This window comes from Bombina bombina, chromosome 1, assembly GCF_027579735.1.
Source record: "Bombina bombina isolate aBomBom1 chromosome 1, aBomBom1.pri, whole genome shotgun sequence".
Taxonomy (NCBI): domain Eukaryota; kingdom Metazoa; phylum Chordata; class Amphibia; order Anura; family Bombinatoridae; genus Bombina; species Bombina bombina.
In genome coordinates, this window is record NC_069499.1 from 1,550,337,371 (window position 1) to 1,550,357,142 (window position 19,772).

Consider the following 19,772-nt stretch of genomic DNA (forward strand, 5'->3'; position numbering starts at 1 on the left):
GAATGAAGAAAATTTGATAATAGGAGTAAATTAGAAAGTTGCTTAAAATGGCATGCTCTATCTGAATCACGAAAGAAAAAACATTGGGTTCAGTGTCCCTTTAAGTTGTCCATTGACATTAAAGGGATGTGGCAATTATGTCCTAAATTTAATAAATCACTTAATTCCAAAACTCTGTTTTAGAAAAAGATAAAATAGCCTTTTTTGTTTTGTGCACTAATTTTTCAGTGTCCCCTGCCCCTCCCAGACAACAATCTTGTTAGGCACGAGCGCTCTCCTAATGCTCTGCTTAATAGTATTTGACTGCACACTGCTCCAAGCTTTTCTGTGTTCTGCTGGAAAGTAAAAAACATTGCAGACACCAAGCATGTGTTAGACATTTGGTTGTTCTGTCATCTCCTGGCTTTTGTTGCTCCTGTGTTTTGCTGGCTAGTCCCTGGAATAAGTAACTTGCTGGCTTATACCCCCTTGTTCCTGCACATTATCTGCTATTGAGCCTCCGCTGCCTGCTACTAGATTTTGCTAATGTTTATCATGTGCTGTATCTTGCTGGCCAGTAACTATGATTAAATTTTTTTGGCTTTGCTCCAAGTTTGTTTCACTATTAGTATATTTCTTCATTCTGAGCTATTCTAAGTAACCTCTAGATTGGTCGCCATATGCGGCCCTCAAGATATTTTAATCTTGCCCTCCCATGTTTAAAGTAAATTATTAATTTGGCCCCATCAATTATTTGGCCCCATCAATTTTTTTTTAGGCTTCAGAGGTGATGTTCTATTGCAAGATAAATATAAAGACAAGCATGGATTGTCCATGTAGACTCCCATTATGCACTGCTTGGTCACTTCACTTGGCACTCGCAAGATAAATATACACAGTTTTTGTCTACTATGGACTACAGCTGCTACCATGCACTACTACTTGAGTAAATGTCACTTCTAGTATATCCAGTTCCAGAACACTCACTCTGTTCAAGTGGCCCTTATAAGGGAAGAACATTTGGCCTGTGGCCCTGGGATACAATGAGCTTGATTCCCTGTCTAGATAGTGTAATCTTTACAGCAGGATTGAACAACAGCATTCTGTTTTTGGAATAAAAAATAATCTATGTTTTGCGTAATGTTTGAGTTTTGTGGGGAATGTTAAATTTAGTGCCCAGGAGCTTTAATATTGAGCTTTCCTGTTCTTTATCTGTTTGGAGAAGTTGAATCCGGACAACTTAACACAAATCCAATATCAAATAGAGTATTGCTTATCATCACCGTCAACGCACAATGCTGGTGACTTAGTGTCCACTTCTACTCAAAGTGTAACAGAGTGTATTAAGTCTTTTGATTACCTTAGTGCTGTAGTGGAAGCTGCTATGCTAATCAACTCTGCAGTGCCGGCTTCATTTGTGTCATATTTTTCTCAAGCTGCCATTCATATACATAACAGCAGCACAGGATAGTAATCATGATGATAGCATGTACGATATTGAAGCCAGTCTACAAATAATAATGCTTAAATCCAAACATTATTGTATAGAAATGCTTATCCTGTGGAGACAACACGCCACAATGGCTCCTTGTCAGGGTGCCAGGAATCAGACTGAGACGAGAAGTGCAAAAATAATCACACCTTTATTAATAACAAACAATAATAAAAGTCCACAAGTCAAATAACAAGCCAGGAATCAAAACCAGAGCTGGTAGTCAGACGAGCCGAGTCAGGAGCCAAAGCGAATAGTCAGAGAAGCCGAGTCAGGAGCCAAAGCGAGTAGTCAGACGAGCCGGAATCAGGAACAAGGAGAACAGCAGAGTCAGGAACAAGCCGGGGATCAGGAACCAGGAGGGACGTAAGACAGCCAGGTAATACACAGGAGCTCTCACAAACGGGTCTGAGACAACGCAAGGGCAAAGCATACTGAACAGAGGCCCTTTAAATAAGAAGTGATGACATCACAATTCTGAGACTGCATCCTGTCTCACACTGATGATGTACACCAGTCTGGCCATAAAAGGAAGTGCAGGAAATGAGCAGCATCACACAGTATGCACCAAAGTCAGCAAGAGAGGGGAGTAAAATGTCTGCCAGCAGCACATGGCAAGCAAGGCAGGGAAAAAACCCTGACACTCCTTCTCCAAAGCGTTTCCTGCCCGCAGTGGGTTCTTCATCAGGTTTTTATCTGGCCCTACTTCCCTTTTCAGTGATGCACTTTTATCTCTCCAAATTTGCAACTAAATATTGTTCCTCTGCCCCGCAGTTGGCTTATTCTTGTCCTCTCTATGTCAATCCAATAGGTGTTTTCGTTATCTTCTTGTACAAGTAGGAATGTGCTACTTAACTTACTAGATAATTGCATGGCTATAGAAACATACATTTTTCCTTTTAATTAATTGAAAATTCTAGTTTCTATTACTGAAAGTAAAATGAAAATGTTTGCTTACCTTTACTCATTCTTCTATTTCCTTCCATCACCTGACCATATTTCCTCCTTTTTCTCTCACTCATTCTATGTCCCTTATTTTCTTCTTCATTCAACCACTTTTCTCACTTCACTGCGCTCTTCCCCAAACGTTCATCGTTCTTGTTTCATTTTTGTACTCCCATCACGTCGCTCTTCCCTTAAAGGGATACTGAACCCACATTTTTTCTTTCATGATTCAGATAGAGCATGCAATTGTAAGCAACTTTCCAATTTTATCCTATGATCAATTTTTCTTCATTCTCTTGGTATCTTTATTTAAAAAGCAGGAATGTAAGCTTATGAGTCGGCCTATTTTTGGTTCAGCACCCTGGGTAGTGCTTGCTGATTGGTGGCTACATTTTAGCCACCAATCAGCAAGTGCTACCCAGGTTCTGAACCAAAGATGGGCCGGCTCATAAGCTTACATTCCTGCTTTTTTCAAATAAAGATAGCAAGAGAAGAAAGAAAAAAATATGATAATAGGAGTAAATTAGAAAATTGCTTAAAATTGCATGCTCTATTTGAATCATGAAAGAAAAAAAAAAAAATTAGGTTCAGTATCCCTTTAATTCCTCTCTAACAAATTTTCCCCTTTCACACTCAGCTGTACTTTTGAGTCTCTCATTCCTGCCCCTCTCTCCTTAAAATATATATGATCTCTTTCTTATTGCTTTTCTCCTACTCTTTATCACCGCAGTCTCTCCGTAATATTCCCTTTTGGCTTCATCCTTACAATCTTCCACATTGTGTTACTGTAAACTTCAGAATTTAAAGTGAATGTCAATTTAGATGAATTGGGTGCCTGGTTTTTAATAATCCTATTAAAAACAAGGGCACTTTAATTCATCAAAATTTACATTTCACTCGTTTTCTTCAGCCGCTCCAGCGATTACCCCGGCCGTTGAAAGCCTCTTCATACATAAGAAATGACGAGTCTGGCTTCCTCCAATCACGGCTTTCCCCTTGGGGGAATTATGGCCTGATTGGAGGAAGCCGGATTCGTCATTTTGGACCTGCGAAGAGGGCTGCAACGGGCGGAGAAAGCGATGCAGCGACTGTCAGGATTAAAGGTAAGTATTTGAAGAAAACAAGTGAAATGTAAATTTTGATGAATTAAAGTGCCCTTGTTTTTAATAGGATTATTAAAAAACGGGTACCGATTTATCTAAATTGACATTCACTTTAAGTAGCAGACTATAATGATTAAACAATATATATATATTTGTGTGTATGTGTGTGTTTTGTACTATAAAAAAATAATCATTCTAATCACCCTCAAAGGTTTTAGTTCAGTGTAATTGTTTATTCATGGATAGCCCTTGTGGTGTTCATACTTACAAACTTGCCTGCAAACATTTACTTTTAACTTTTTTTAGATCAAAGAACAAAAGACATTCAGAAAATGAAGCAAATCATCAGACTATGTTAAAGAGCAGTGAACAGTCAGGAATCAAGTACAGCAAATCTAATGCAGGCTCAGATGATCAGGATGGAAAAATTGGTTGCCAGTCTGAAGGCCGTACAAAGAACAGACAGTATTGTGACGACAAGTTAAAGCATAGAGTAGTTGATATGGAGAAAGAGAGCAGACACCTACATTTAGAGGGTTTGAGCTCTGAACATCAAGACATACCAGATAGTAGCCTTAAAGAGAAGTTCTCAAGAACATCCCGCTGGGACTTCACCAAAATCTCCCTCCCTAATTGTTCACCAAAATTCCCCTTTACACTGCTCCACGATCCAGAACCTGAACTGCTCCCGGAGAATGTAATATCACGAAAGGCAGATGTATCGCTATGGCTGAACAGGCTCAACTTGCGCCCAGAAAAGTTTTCCCGGAGAGAACGTGAGCAATTAAATTGGGAGCGTAGATACAAGAGTAGTGTTAACTCAGATCCCAAGGTGCAGAAATGTGGCAGCTGGAAAGAGTATAAGCAGCTCCTGCAAGAGAGGAAGCATCAACGAGAGAGGGTGAAGCCGTCACACCTCTGGGCAAACTCTGTTACTCCAATACTGAGCCCAGGGCGCAGTCATTCCACAGGTACGGAATTTAAATATAGTAAGAAGTTTGTTTTATATTACATTAACTGTATTGTTGCATTGCAAGCAATACATAACCCAGTTCTTCAACTGCAGTCTATCAGGGACATTAAGCTTAGAAAAATAATCTATAAGTTAAAGGGACATGAAACCCATTTTTTTTATTTTAGTATTCAGATAGAAAATATAATTTAAAACCACTTTCAAATTCACTTTTATTATCAAATCTGCTTCATTCTCCTGAAGCAGCAGCAATGCATTACTGATTGCTAGCTGAATACATCTAGTCAGCCAATTACAAGAGATACGTGTGTGCAGGCACCAATCGCCAGTTAGCTCCCAGTAGTGTAGGATATGTACATGCAGTCATATTACAAATGGTTATAAAAGCTTCTCTGGGATCCCCTTTGTTCCGAAATAGCAGACATGCATGGCTTTGCCATTGCTTTTTGGCAATTAGAATTCCACTAATTGCAGCTGTGCACCTTTTACGGGAAATTCATGAAACTGTAGGGGTTAATCAGCTTGTAATGTTAATGTTTGGTGCAGAGATTACCCTCCCACCTGACACCTCCCACAAGACCCACTCCTTTAGCCCTACCTGATCCCTCCCAAAGAGCTCTCTTTCCTCCCCACTGGTCACCACCATCTTAGGTACTTACTGGCAGAAGGTTTGTCAGTATGCAGTTTAGGGCTTTTTTAAAACACTGTTTATTGTCCTCACAGTGCAGCGATCACTCCTCAACCCTCCCAACACTCTGACCCCCCCCCAAAAGCTCTTTAACCCTCCCCCCTCTTACTACTGGTGGCCATCTTAGGTACTGACATCTGTCTGCCAGTACCCAATTTATTAATTATTTTATTCATTTTTTTTTTAATTCATTTTTTTTTCTGTAGTGTAGTGGTGCTCCCTACGATCATTAATTATGCCCCTCCTTCCGTTCCCCCTTCTTTTTTTTTAGTGTAGCTTCCCATCCCTCCCTCTCCTTTAAAATACATTCTGTAGCTTAAGGTCCCTCCCACACCTCACGCCAGCACAAGAAGCTGATCATTATAAACTGTGAAACACACACACAGTGTCACTGTCTGTAATGATCAGGCATCTGCCTTCATATGGAGCCAGAGAACTGATCATGCTCCAGTTCCATATGCAGGCAGATGCCTGGAGCTCAGAAACTCTAGACTGCTTCCTGCAACTCAGATATAATATATATATATATATAATGTGCTATGCGGTTAGGCAAAGTACCGCATGACATATATATGTGTATGTGTGTGTATATATGTATGTATATAGGTATGTGTGTATGTATATATATATATGTCTTTTTGGGTTAATGGGTTAAAGTCTTATATATTGGTTTTGAAACTAAAAGTGCATTTTTGTGCACAAGCATACAAATTAGAGATAGGCTAATACAACTATTTCTTGATATTCAAAACAAATTTTGAGCTTTAATTCGAAATACCCTATAGTCAGAATTTCACATTTACAATATATGTTGAATGTAACAATGATATAACATTCAATACTTATTAGATATTTGACAGTATTGCTTGATCTCAATGCTCCCTAGTATGTAGAGTTTCAAAGTATTGAAAGTATTAAAAAAGAAACGACCAAAAAAAGAAAGCAACAAAGAAAACTGATGACATTCCTCTTTGTCATGTAGGAAATGGATTTGTCCTGCAGAATATATGTGTGTTTTTTACTGTTGCCTCTGTACTGATTGATTGTCTTTATCCCTAGCTTCTGTTCTGGAGAAGATTACAGTAACAAGTCCATCCTTACTACTGGATGATGCTGAAAGGTACGAGTCATGTGAGAGAGGTGCATGGGATGAAAGCATGAGCCTAGTGACCATTCTTACTCCTTTACAGGTTACAGAGACATGAGCCAGACACTCCACAAATTCATTTTAATGTGTATCAAGCTGACGGCAATGCAGAGTTCCGAAAAAGCAAACCTGGAACACCATACGTACGGATATGTGTTCGAAGGTAAGAACAAATACATATGTAATACATTATATATAAATATTGTAGTTTTGAGTCTCATTATACTCATAATGTATTGTCGGTGTGTTAACAGTCAACTTTCAAGATATCAAGTTCTACACTTAGAACCCAGGACCAGGTAAACAAACCTCATAGTAGCTAATGAGACATCACCAGATCATAAATCAATCCGCCCATCTAACTAGTGGGTAAAGTTGTCACAACTGTGTAATATTGAGCAAATAACGGCACCTAATTTGCTCAACACACCTCAGTGTTATTTACCTTTATGTATCAGCGTGTGGAGGGGCATGTGCATAGTTCGTAGGGGCCAATTGGATGTGGAGAGTGGTATGGACCCGGTGGGCGTGGTCTGCGTGAGGGATCCTTTACTGTGGGAGCTACGGCTTGCTTCTTAGCTGCAATTTGAACTTAATCCTTCCCTGGGGGGTTGTTTCGCATATAATGGACACATTGTTGTGATATCCTAAATGGACACGTTGTTGTGATATCTTACATACATAAAAGAAAGGTCCTGAGCATTACCCCCTCACACCTAGATTACGAGTTTTGCGTTAGGAGGGGTGCGGTGCTAACGAGCAGTTTATGCTCACTGCTCACTTGCAGACAGCGCTGGTATTACGGGTTTGAATACAATAGGATTGAAGTTCAATCCTATTGGCTGATCCAATCAGCTAATAGGATTGAGCTGGCATTCTATTGGCTGTTCCAATCAGCCAATAGGATTTTTTCTACCTTAATTCCAATTGGCTGATAGAATTCTATCAGCCAATCGGAATTGAAGGGACGCCATCTTGGATGACGTCATTTAAAGGAACCTTCATTCAGTTGTCGGACGAAGAAGGAAGAGGATGCTCCGCGTTTGATGTCTTGAAGATGGACCTGCTCCGCGCCGGATGGATGAAGATAGAAGATGCCGTCTGGATGAAGACTTCTGCCCGTCTGGAGGACCTCTTCTGCCCGGCTTGGATGAAGACTTCTGCCCGTCTGGAGGACCACTTCTGCCCGGTTGGGTGAAGACGTCTCACGGTAGGGTGATCTTCAGGGAGTTAGTGTTAGGTTTTTTTTAAGGGGGGATTGGGTGAGTTTTAGAGTAGGGTTGGTTGTGTGGGTGGTGGGTTTTAATGTTGGGGGATATTCGTACTTTTTTTTTTTTACAGGTAAAAGAGCTGATTACTTTGGGGCAATGCCCAGCAAAAGGCCCTTTTAAGGGCTATTTGTAATTTAGGGTAGGGCTTTTTTTTTATTTTGGGGGCCTTTTTTATTTTGTTAGGGGGTTTATAGAAGGTGTAATTTCGTTTAAAAATCTTGTAATTATTTTATTATTTTCTGTAATTTAGTGGGGGGGGGGTTCGTACTTTAGATAATTTTATTTAATTGTAATTAATTGTATTTAGTTTAGTTTAGTTAATTTATTTAATTATAGTGTAGTGTTAGGTGTAATTGTAACTTAGGTTAGGTTTTATTTTACAGGTAAATTTGTCTTTATTTTAACTAGGTAGTTATTAAATGGTTAATAACTATTTAGTAACTATTCTACCTAGTTAAAATAAATACAAAGTTGCCTGTAAAATAAAATAAACCCTAAACTAACTACAATGTAACTATTAGTTATATTGTAGCTAGCTTAGGGTTTATTTTATAGGTATTTAGTTTTAAATAGGAATAATTTAGTTAATTGTAGTAATTTTATTTAGATTTATTTAAATTATATTTGTTAGGGGGGGTTAGGGTTAGACTTAGGTTTAGGGGTTAATAACTTTAATATAGTGACGGCGACGTTGGGGGCGGCAGATTAGGGGTTAATAAATGTAGGTAGGTGGCGGCGATGTTAGGGCAGGCAGATTAGGGGTTAATATTTAACTAGTGTTTGCGATGCGGGAGTGCGGCGGTTTGGGGGTTAATATATTTATTATGGCGGCGGCGATGTCCAGTTCGGCAAATTAGGGGTTAAAAATTTTATTTTAGTGTTTGCGATGTGGGGGGGCCTCGGTTTAGGGGTTAATAGGTAGTTTAAAGTGTACTTTTTAGTACTTTAGTTAAGAGATTTATGCTACGGCGTTGTATTGTAAAACTCTAAACTACTGACTTTTAAATGCGGTACCAGTCTTGACAGGAGAGGGTCTACCGCTCACTTTTTGGCAGACTTGTAATACCGGCGCTATGCAAGTCCCATTGAAAATATAGGATACGCAATTGACGTAAGTGGATTTGCGGTATTTCCGAGTCTGGCCAAAAAAGTGAGTGGTGAGCCTGTCATTTCAAGACTCGTAATACCAGCGGGCATTAAAAAGCAGTGTTGGGACCGGCCAACGCTGCTTTTTAACCCTAACGCAAGACTCGTAATCTAGTTGTTAGGTTGTTAAACAGCTTTAATACATTGCGATACATTGTATCTTAGATCTATCTCGCAAGCCATTTAGTGAATTAAGAATAGGGATGGTTTCCCACATAGTTACGCCCTTTATTAGACGAATACACATAAAGAGGATTGTGATAATACTATGTATGTGTGAATGGTGTGAAAAGTCATAGGGAAGCAGTTCGAAATCGGCTGACTGGGTTCAATCCCAGCAGTACGCAGACAGGAGGACGCCTTTGAGCGCATAGCTTAATTGCACTGCATGATTGCTTACACCACATACATCACCGCTCTCTCGCATGTTTAGGACCCTATCCAGGCCACCTAGCCCCTTTTTTGCCCCTTTGTTTTTAAATTATCTGTTGGATCATTCATATCATGACCCATTAGGAATGTAAGTCCTATACCCATTTCCTTAATGATCCATATTATGGTAACGAAAATTAATTTGGTATGGACCATAGCAATAACCATTCGGTTATCAGTATTCGAGCAAGGGGCATTAGTGGAGATTATATGGAAAATTAATTAATGGAAAACCACTATAAACTAAGGTAAATATGGTGTTCTAACAGTAGATGTTTGAGGATTATATTATATCCTAAGCAGCAAAGCGCTTACTCTTGCCACTAAATCATAATGTATATAAGAGGAGATGCTTTATTTTTTGCATGCATACGTATTGTCCAATATAGTCAACCACCTAATCAGTCTAGACTGATCATATGCCCGGTGACGAGAAGCCCGACCCGCAATATCAAGCTTACATTTGTATCATATTTAGCAAAGAGACTTAATATTTCAAGCCAACCTCCATAATATTAGTTGTGTGTGGACACAGGTCGGTACCCTATCAGTTGCCTGCATTAGAGCAAGGGGTGTTTTTGAACAAATATGACTGAAGTGTCACGAAATAACCCATTTTAGGTATAATGATATAGCTGTGTTCGATCAACTGTTGTTTTGCCACAAATGGCAATGTACTTGCATATTAACAACTTGAACCATAATGTAAACTATCCTGCCCCATATATAATAATCAACAGAATGAAGGGTAAGGAAAATGTGTACAGGTAAATTTACTCAAGTGTAAGAGTCCCAATAAGCATATCCTAAAAGGTGAGGGCAGTGGACTCCACGTGTTGGGTAGTATAGCGCCCTGAATGATATATGGAGCCAATCGGCTCTCTTATGTCAACCACAGAAGAAGTTGCTACACATGTCAAGGTCATAACACAAAAATAAATTACCAAAACGGAACAAGTGTATATACAGCTTGGAGTGTGTAAGGTGCTGTAAAACACCCAGCCACATGAAGGGACACTGCCTTCCCATATGGATAACACGGCAATGGACATAAACCATTGCATATTTCACCTCCTCATGACAACTGTCACAACCAATCTTTGAAATGTAGAACTTAAATTAAGTAGTGTGGCTATAATTATCCAAAATCATATGGAGAACTTATGGGTGCCACAAGTGAGGTTTCTAAAATGGAGGTGACCCGGCCACTGGCCCCTTACAAAAAAAAAAAAAAACAACAATTATAGAACTGTGGGGTTGAGAACAATGGGGATAGAAAGAACATAAGTACAGATCATATAAAGAAAGACACAGCCATTATCCCATGCCAGATAACCAAGTGATTCTCACTTACTATGCTCATTGAGTCACCTTGACAAGAGGCAATAGGGAAGTCTTGTGTGATGAGGATCATTTAGTCAACATTACAAGTGGCAATCAAGAGCAATATGCTGGTACTGGTTTGTGGTGGTATTGGTATAGACTGATGAGTACACTGTAAGGGTAACAAATATAGCCAAAGTTTGCATCACCATGTCACAAATTAGATTGTGTAAAATGTTAAGGTCCAGACTGTATCAAAGGGCAATGTTTCCAATATCACTTGGGATCATCACTACCAGTCCAGGTGCATAGGGGTCCCTAGAACAACCACTGTGAGCCATGTGACCCTGCACTTGGCTTCCAAGAGTAGTTATAAAAAGCATGTTGACAAATTGAGCCCCATTGGGTGGAGAGTATCCAACCAATACATCCATCTGGCCTGTAGCTTGTTGCTGACACCGCCCCTTTTAAGGAGTGGAACATGGCCTCTCAGTCTGAAGCATAAGTCGGTGACAATGTTTAGCCATGGTAAAATGACTTGTGATAGGTTCACTATCATTGCTCCATGTTCTAATAGCTGTTTGATGGTTAGCCATTCTCGTTCAGATTGTGTCAGAGGTCTTACCCACATATTATAGACCTCAACTTAGTAGTTATGAAGATGTCTGAATTTTGTATAAATAAAAAAAGAGAGAAGCGCTCAACCTGGGAACTGGCAATAGCACAATAGCTTCTTCTCTGAATGAGAGAAACGGCAAAACCCAAGACATATGTTTTGGCCTAGCGTGGGCCTCGTCAGTGAGATGCAGCAAAATCCCTCTAGGCACACTGAGCAACGGGTCCATGTCTGGTTTCTTGCATCACCCTTAGGGAGACTTCCCTCAGGTCTATAATATATTTATTCGTTATAAGTCCCACACTACGCAGAAACGAATGCTGTTTGCTGTTTCTCTTATTTAGAAAGGGATTACCTGGTATTTCGGCACTGGACTGCACTGTTTAGTCAGCATAAGATTGATATACTACAGGGAAGTTCTTCTCTGTGAAATGCACATGTTGAGCAAAAAGAGGCTACTCCTAGGGTGGCAACTAGCCATAGAACAAGCTATTATGCTAATGTTCGGTCCCAGGTTGAGCACTTCTCTCTTTTTGTATATGCAAATTATGACCCAGAAGGAAGTCTCCCTAAGGGTGCCAGACGTGGACCTGTTGCTCAGTGTGTCTTGAGGGATATGGCTGCACCTCACTAACAAGGCCCACACTGGGGCAATATGTACGTCTGGGGTTTTGCCGTTTCTCTCCTTCATAGAGGGATTGCCTGGTATTTCGGGACTGGATTGCACTGTTTAGTCAGGATCGGACTGATATACTACAGGAAAGTTCTTCTCTGTAAAATTCACATGTTGAGCAAAAAGAGTGCCTGGAATCATACTTTTGCATGTTATGCAACTAATGCACCAATAACACCCAAGTTTCTTGTAAGTTAGCCAGTGTTGTGATCTATAGCAGTGTGTCGGATCAGTGATCACTAGCCTATTGCGTAGGCTTCTGCCTCTGCTGTATCCTACCCTAGGTGGGTCATATTGAGTAAAAGAGTATATATATATGTGTGTATATATTATATATATATATGTGTGTGTGTGTGTGTTATAAAAATATAACAAATTTTTTTTAAAAAACTGTGTTTCTAACCAATAACCCTAGCTAAACACAATATTGTGGTTTGTGCGTATTTCGTGAGACCCAGAATATTGTTAGATAATTATTTGAAACAGATTTAGATTTTTTTTCTATGATTGAAACATTATACTTAAACAAAGACAAGGCAATGATGCAACTACTCTTAGTAATCAATGATTTTAGTCTTTTAAATGGAGAGTTAAATTAAACGTTCATGATTCAGATAGAGCATGTCATTTTAAACTTCCCAATACACTTATATTATCAGATTTGCTTTGTTCTCCTAGTATCATTTGTTGGAAAACATACCTAGGTAAGCTCAGGAGCAGGAATGCACTACTGGGAGCTAACTGGTGATTGGTGACTGCACTACTATTCCTTTTGTCATTGGCTCAACCAATGTGTTCAGCCAGCTCCCAATAGTGCATTGATGCTCCTTCGCAAAGGACACCAAGAAAATTAAGCAAATTTGATAATATTAATAAATTGGAAAGTTGTTAAATTGTATGTTCTATCTGCATCATCATGAAAGAAAGTTTAAATCCCGATGACAAATATGCAGTTGAAAATTACTTTAACTTATAGTCATGAAAATGCGAGTATGAAATAAAAACAAACCTTTTAAGAGTGAGAACATTTTACAGTAATGTCATTTTAAATATGTAACTGTAAACTAAATTTCAATATTGACGTTCTCTTTCATTCAACCAATCATGTTTTGAATCAAGCTATATTACCTCCATTAATCCTTACTACTTCTCTTTTGCAGCTTTGACGAGAACATCCCCAGACTTCGCACTATCAAGATCCTGGCCTATCAGAGTGGAGAAGTCCCAGTGGTTTTTGCACTTGTGGAACCAGGCGAATTGGCTTTTTATTCCTTTAAGGACTTCCAGCTGCCTGTAGATGTGTATCCCTGAAGAAAGTCAAAGCGGTTGGACCTGGCTTGTGTGACATGATTTATTCATATTTTTGAGACCATTTTTTTTTGCTTGTGTGCAGATCATTTTAGTTCTTTTATATTTCAGGAAGAAAAAACAAACCAGAAAAATAAAAGAGCTCTTTTCAAGAAATTAATATATATGACATTTTAAATATAGAAACGGGTTTATTTAATTGACACCAATGCCTTTTTATGGTACCAAAGGGGGAAAATTAACTTTTAATTCAAAATCTTCCACCTATAGCATGTTTTAAAGAAATATAAAAAGTGAAATTTGAAACGATTAGTGGTGCCTTTCAAATTGTACTTGATTAAATTTTGCAATATACATACATTTAGAAAAAAAATGCTCCTAGAAAACATCATCACTTTATTGAAACAGTTTATTGTACAAGAGATCTGCCAAATATGCAGTGATTGGTCACTTGTACGCTCATTGCCCTCTTTTGCAGGCTTCCCCAAGGCAGAACATGCTGTGATCTGAGATGTCATTGCAGAAAATGCAACATACCGGACACATGCAGGAACTGTTAACGCTTTTGCTTTGCAGCGCTGCCCCATATCAGGCTGTTCTCTGCAAATAGTGCTGTGCTCTTGCTGCACTGTGTAAGTTTTCCATAGCACAGTGCTTTGCAGCTCTGCTCCATATCAGGCTTTTCTCTGCAAATAGTGCTGTGCTCTTGCTGCACTGTGTAAGTTTTCCATAGCACAGTGCTTTGCAGCGCTGCTCCATATCAGGCTGTTCTCTGCAAATAGTGCTGTGCTCTGCCTGCACAGTGTAAGTTTTCCTTAGCACAGTGCTTTGCAGCGCTGCTCCATATCAGGCTGTTCTCTGCAAATAGTGCTGTGCTCTGCCTGCACAGTGTAAGTTTTCCTTAGCACAGTGCAGTCAGGGCAAAGCACTGTTCGAAAAGAACAGTACAATATAGAGCAGGTCTGCAAAGCAGCAGCACATTAGTGGCTGGCTCTCAGTGATTTTTTTCAACACTGCCCCTAGCCTTTCCGAGTCTGTAAAGTTGAAACTTATGAATGTAGGATGTTCTTTTGAGCAATGCACCTTTTTATAACCAAATTTTACCTTATAATTATGTAATGTTAGACCAAGAGCAAAGGAAACAAATTCATAATTACAAATAAGACGCTTTAAAAAACGTCGTTTTTTTTTTCTCTGCGGCTAATTTGCAATGCAACTTTACTTTCATCTACTGCATTATATTATAAAACATTAAAATCTTTAAAAATTGCTTTATTCTCCAGTTGATCAACCCGTTGTAATTGAGCTGGTGCTTTAGTGTAACTGCCTAATTTAAAATTTATTTTAGTTTTAAAATGACCTGCAGAAAAAATTTCACAAAAAAAAAACTCATTTCAGAAAGTGGAAAAAGGTTCTGCCTCTGGGGCAGGCTCTGAGTGCCAGAAGTGATGTAGTGTGCAGTGTCACTGACGCTCAGATCCTGCATGAGAAGGGAATTAGTGTACGCAGCCTTATGCATGGTGTGTCACATGAAAAAAGCTGTGAAAGTATTTCCTAAAACAATCTTACAAACCATATGTATACTGTAAAATTGCTTATAAACTCAGATTTGATGTTTATATCCCCTTACATAAATATATATGGACCTGGCTGTTTTAGGGGCATGTGAGTTGTCACATGAGAACAAAAGGAAAATGGTCAAATACATAACAGATCAGATACTCAATGCGAATAACCAATAGGGCTCTAGTAAAGAGATTTTGTCAGGTCTATTACTTCCAGTAATTTATTGATTGTACAGTCATTGAATTTCTTACTTATAAATGCTATATTTACTTACATTTATTTCAAAGTGAAAAGCAACCACTTTGTAATCTTACATGAGGTAAATTTTCTTAAAGCTCAAGAACATGTTTCCAAAAAAAAGTATTTTATACTAAAAAGCACTATTTTGTATAAGACAAACAGAAAAAGGGGTCCAATATTCTTTTACATTGCTAGAGGGCGTTATAGGATTTTCTTAAGGTATACAACAAACCAAACAAGCATCAAGTGTAGCTATTGCAAACGGTGATTTTTATGTTTGTTAGCTATTTTTAAAATTGTATATTTTATATTAAAAAAACTAAAACTTGCAGTGAAACAGCACAATTATTAATATTTACAACTTAGCCGTTCAGTGGTAAATCATAGTTTACATTACTCATTAACACACCCAAACTATACACCAGTTCATGGAAAAAATGCTTATTCTGTAAAACTAATTTAAGTTACATTTAATATTTTGTTTGCAACCCCACCTTTATTACAGATGCCCATTCTCATGCTTATATGCAGACTTTAAAATGACAGAAAAATGTTCTTTACCCCTTCGATGCGCATGATGAGGCATTCTCGTCATGCACATTGCTAAGTGTAGGCGCATGACAAGCTTTTCTCTGCATGCAGGAGATCGCTGATCAAACACTTTTTTCGGCAGTCCCCCTCACTACAGGGCGGGAATCGTTGGTGGCCTAGTGGGCAGCACTTCTTTGTGAAGTCGCAAAAGGGGCAGAACCAGGAAACTCACTGTAGTTGGATGGGGGAGGTTCTTCAAACCCCTCAATCTCAGCTCCCATAGCAGCTACAAACCTCCAATACCCCTTATTTCAAAGAGTCACCTGCTCTTTCAAATTAAGTCTTGGAAAATAAAGACATGGGGATTTGCTTGGGAATGGCTAATGCCCCTCTCTCAAAAAAAGGATACATTTTGTCTGTTTAGGCAGGTGATCACTGTGGTAAGAACGAACACCTTGCAAGAAATAAAGTGCTTTTATTTCTGTTCTGGAAAACGGGCCTCCCTAATCTGTATTATAACACCCAAAAGCCTGTATGGGTCCCTATGTCACATTTGGCTACCCATTATGACAATTTAGTAATGTGATCACAGTAGCAGGAGTGGTTACTTGGCCATTTTCAGTATTATTTGCTAGAATCTAAGAAACAATTATACATATTCTTTATTACAGTTTTTGCCACAGCTATCTCGTATGCCATGAATTATAAATGTAATGGTATATTGTGACTGCTGGGCCTGCTGGAAAAAAAAAACTATATAATTTGTGTGTATTAAATCTGACTTACAATAGTGTTTAAATCTAGGTATCAAAAAAAGCTTAAAGGGACAGTCTAGGCCAAAATAAACTTTCATGATTCAGATAGAGCATGTCATTTTAAACAATTTTCCAATTTACTTTTATCACCAATTTTGCTTTGTTCTCTTGGTATTCTTAGTTGAAAGCTTAACCTAGGAGGTTCATATGCTAATTTCTTAGACCTTGAAGCCCACCTCTTTCAGATTGCATTTTAACAGTTTTTCACCACTAGAGGGTGTTACTTCACGTATTTCATATAGCTCAGTGTTTTTCAACCAGTGTGCCGTGAGAGATCCTCAGGTGTGCCACGGCAGACTGACAACAGTGTGACATATTTTTTAAACTTTGCTTGTTTTTTACTCCCAGTGCAGGGGTAGTTTGTAGGTGACATGGCATAACAGCTCAATACATACAGTATGTGTGTGTTTGTGTGTATGTGTATATATATATATGCTGTATTAGGCTACAATGTGTGATTTTTTTAAAAATTTTGGGATGGTGGTGTGCCACGGGATTTTTTAATGTAAAAAAGTGTGCCATGGCAAAAAAAAGGTTAAAAATCACTGATATAGATAACACTGTGCTCGTGCACGAGAAGTTATCTGGGAGCAGGCACTGATTGGCTAGATTGCAAGTCTGTCAAAAGAACTGAAAAAAGGGGCAGTTTGCAGAGGCTTAGATACAAGATAATCACAGAGGTTAAAAGTATATTATTATAAATGTGTTAGTTATGCAAAACTGGGAAATGGGTAATAAAGGGATTATCTATCTTTTAAAACAATACAAATTCTGGTGTAGACTGTCCCTTTAAACTTGGCTCAGCACTGGGGTGAAAAAAGGCTTAGCAGCGAAAGGGTTGAAGAAAATATCACCTGAACATCTCAATGTAAAAATATTTACCTCAAAAATTCTTCCGCTCACAGTAGTGCTCCGTGATTGGCTATCTTTCATTTGCTCTCCGCTATATGTTGAAAAAGAAAAAAACAGCCCATTTGCTTAATATGTGCAGATGTCTTTGCTTTACTGTGATCCTTTGAGATTTCACTGAAATCTCATGAGATTTCAAAATAAACTTCTTTAAACTGAATATGGAAATAACATGACTGTGCCTGCACATGTCTGATACATGCTTCCTTGCAAGTCCCTAGACTAGCATCCTGATTGGCTGCTTAAAGGGACACTGAACCCAAATTGTCTTGCTATCTTTATTTTAAAAGCAGGAATATAAATCTTAGCAGCCAGCCCACTTTAGGTTCAGCACCATGGATAGCGCTTGCTTATTGGAGGCTTACATTTACCCACCAATAAGCAAGCATATCCCAGGTTCTCAACCAAAAATGGGCCAGCTCCTATGCATCACATTCCAGCTTTTTAAATAAAGATAGCAAGAGAACGAAGAAAAATTGATAATAGGAGTAAATTAGAAAGTTGATTAAAATTGCATGCTCTCTTAATCAGGAAAGAAAACATTTTTGTTTAGTGTCCCTTTAAAGTCCCTAGCTACTGAGGAAATTTTGAGTGCCTGAAACATTTAACTCCCTATGAATTGTCAAAATAAAGAGCCTGTTTGTTACTCAACTGTGAGTTCCTGAACATACAGTATATAAAATCTGTCTTGAACTTGATAATCTTACAATAAAAGCACCCCTCTTTCTCATGAATTTACTTATCCTATTGTTAAGTTCACCCAAAGTGTCATATTATTCCTGGATCACCTGGTTCTTTCCATTTTTGTTTTAACACAGCTAAAGTCAGTGGATGGTTTCATATCCAAAATTTTAAGATCATTCATCTTGCTACAGTTTCATTACAATATACAGTATGAGAAAGGTCAGTAACTTTTCTGTTCTGTTTCAATCTAATTAAATTATTTCCTTCCATATTAATCTGAAGCACAAATGACGTAAGATAATCGGAACTCCAGCGTGCTCCAGAATCTTTGAAAGTGAGGATATTGGCAAATTAAATTCAACATATCCAGGTTTGAAACCTTCCATTTAGCATAAGAATTGGGGGTATCATGAACCTTCTTTATTTGAAGGGATAGAGGACAAAATGTAATTGTGCATAGGTGCATTTCAGTTGTACATAGCAGTAGAGGCGTAACTAGAAGCCTCAGGGCTCCAGTGCAAGAATTCATGAAGGGCCCCCCCCCCCAAAAAAAACATGATTTTTATATATATAGATAAAAGGAGATAAGGGTGTATAACATAGGGAAGGAGAGGGAGGAAAAGAAATGGAGAGAGAGGAAAAGTACAAGGGGGGAGAGATAGGGGGAGCACAGAGAGAAAGAGGAGAGTACAAAAGGGAGAGAGAGGCAGTACAAAAGGGAGAGAGAGGCAGTACAAAAGGGAGAGAAAGGCAGTACAAAACGGAGAGAGAGAGGGGAAGTACAAAAGGGAAAGAGAGGGGTAGTACAAAAGGGAGAGAAAGAAGGGGAGTACAAGAGAGAGAGAGGGTGGAGAAGAAATGAAGAGAGAGGGAAAGTACAAGGGTGGAGAGAGGGGGTGCACATAGAGAAAGAAGAGAGTACAAGAGAGGGGGATTACAAAAGGGGCAGAGAGAGAGTACAAAAGGGAGAGAGAGGGGGGGGGAGTACAAAAGGGAGAGAGAGAGGGGCATTGTCAGGAATACCTCATGATTTAGCTGCTAAGGGGTTCATTCTCTTTAGCCTGTGAGCTAAAAAGAGAACTGTGTCCTGTGTTTATGTTTGTTTTTTTTGTGTGATAAAACCAGACCCCATTATAAATTGTTTCAGAGTACCACTTGAATAAATGTTATCATATAGGCATTGGTGCATTCAGGCCGTAAAAGTGTAAATTTTTATAGACACAGAACAGTGCCTCTTCCCAGAAACTGATAAGATCAATAAAGGGACATTGGTACCATGTAGATGTGTTTAAAACATGTTATGACCTTAAATAAAGGGAAATATGACAACCATGTCATATTTGGTATCAAATTGATTCTCACAATGTAAATAAGAGATTGCCTCTTTGTCTATATGAAAATGGATGTATCTAGCAGTCAACCAAAGGTACTTAAAGTTTGACTGTTGTAAAATATAGGGGGTTTCCCGGGCCAGCCCCTGCTTAAGGGTTTGAGGTCAGGCAACCTGATCTATTGAGAAAATGTATAAGAGTCTTGTGTTTTTACAATTAAATTGTCATTCTTACAAGGGGAGCTGTTCTACAGAGTAAGGACCCATTGCTTCATGCCATCTCCCGGGCACAGATCTTGAGACTAGTAAAGTATGCAATCTGTTTTTCTTTTTTTTTATTTGAAAAACTGTTTGCTGTGTGTAATTTTATTTGTAACAACTTTTTATTAATAATGCATTGTGCATAATATTTTTGGCATAATAAATAATTCCTTTATTAAGCTTTGGCCTTTGTCTAATAATTGAACCACGTTACTGAAAGGACTGGAGTATTAGAACTGTATATTTTAGGTTATTTTCTGCTAAATGGTATTCTGAGTTAATTTGTAAGTCTGGGTTTTTCCTTAGGATTTTCCCTTTAATAAATCATAAGTGGTGGCAG

At 38.6% G+C, this 19,772-nt stretch overlaps 1 protein-coding gene across 1 annotated transcript in view; it reads left to right on the forward strand.

The window, feature by feature from the left end:
• The window catches only part of TSEN54 (tRNA splicing endonuclease subunit 54), a 39,823-nt gene extending 21,932 nt beyond the window's left edge, over nt 1–17,891 (forward strand). The window contains exons 8-11 of the mRNA XM_053709024.1: nt 3,826–4,490; nt 6,240–6,300; nt 6,371–6,490; nt 12,949–17,891. Coding sequence (XP_053564999.1) covers nt 3,826–4,490; nt 6,240–6,300; nt 6,371–6,490; nt 12,949–13,099 — 997 coding nt within the window. The 3' untranslated portion in view covers nt 13,100–17,891. The remainder of the gene's footprint in view (nt 1–3,825; nt 4,491–6,239; nt 6,301–6,370; nt 6,491–12,948) is intronic.
• Nucleotides 17,892–19,772: the final 1,881 nt, after the last annotated feature.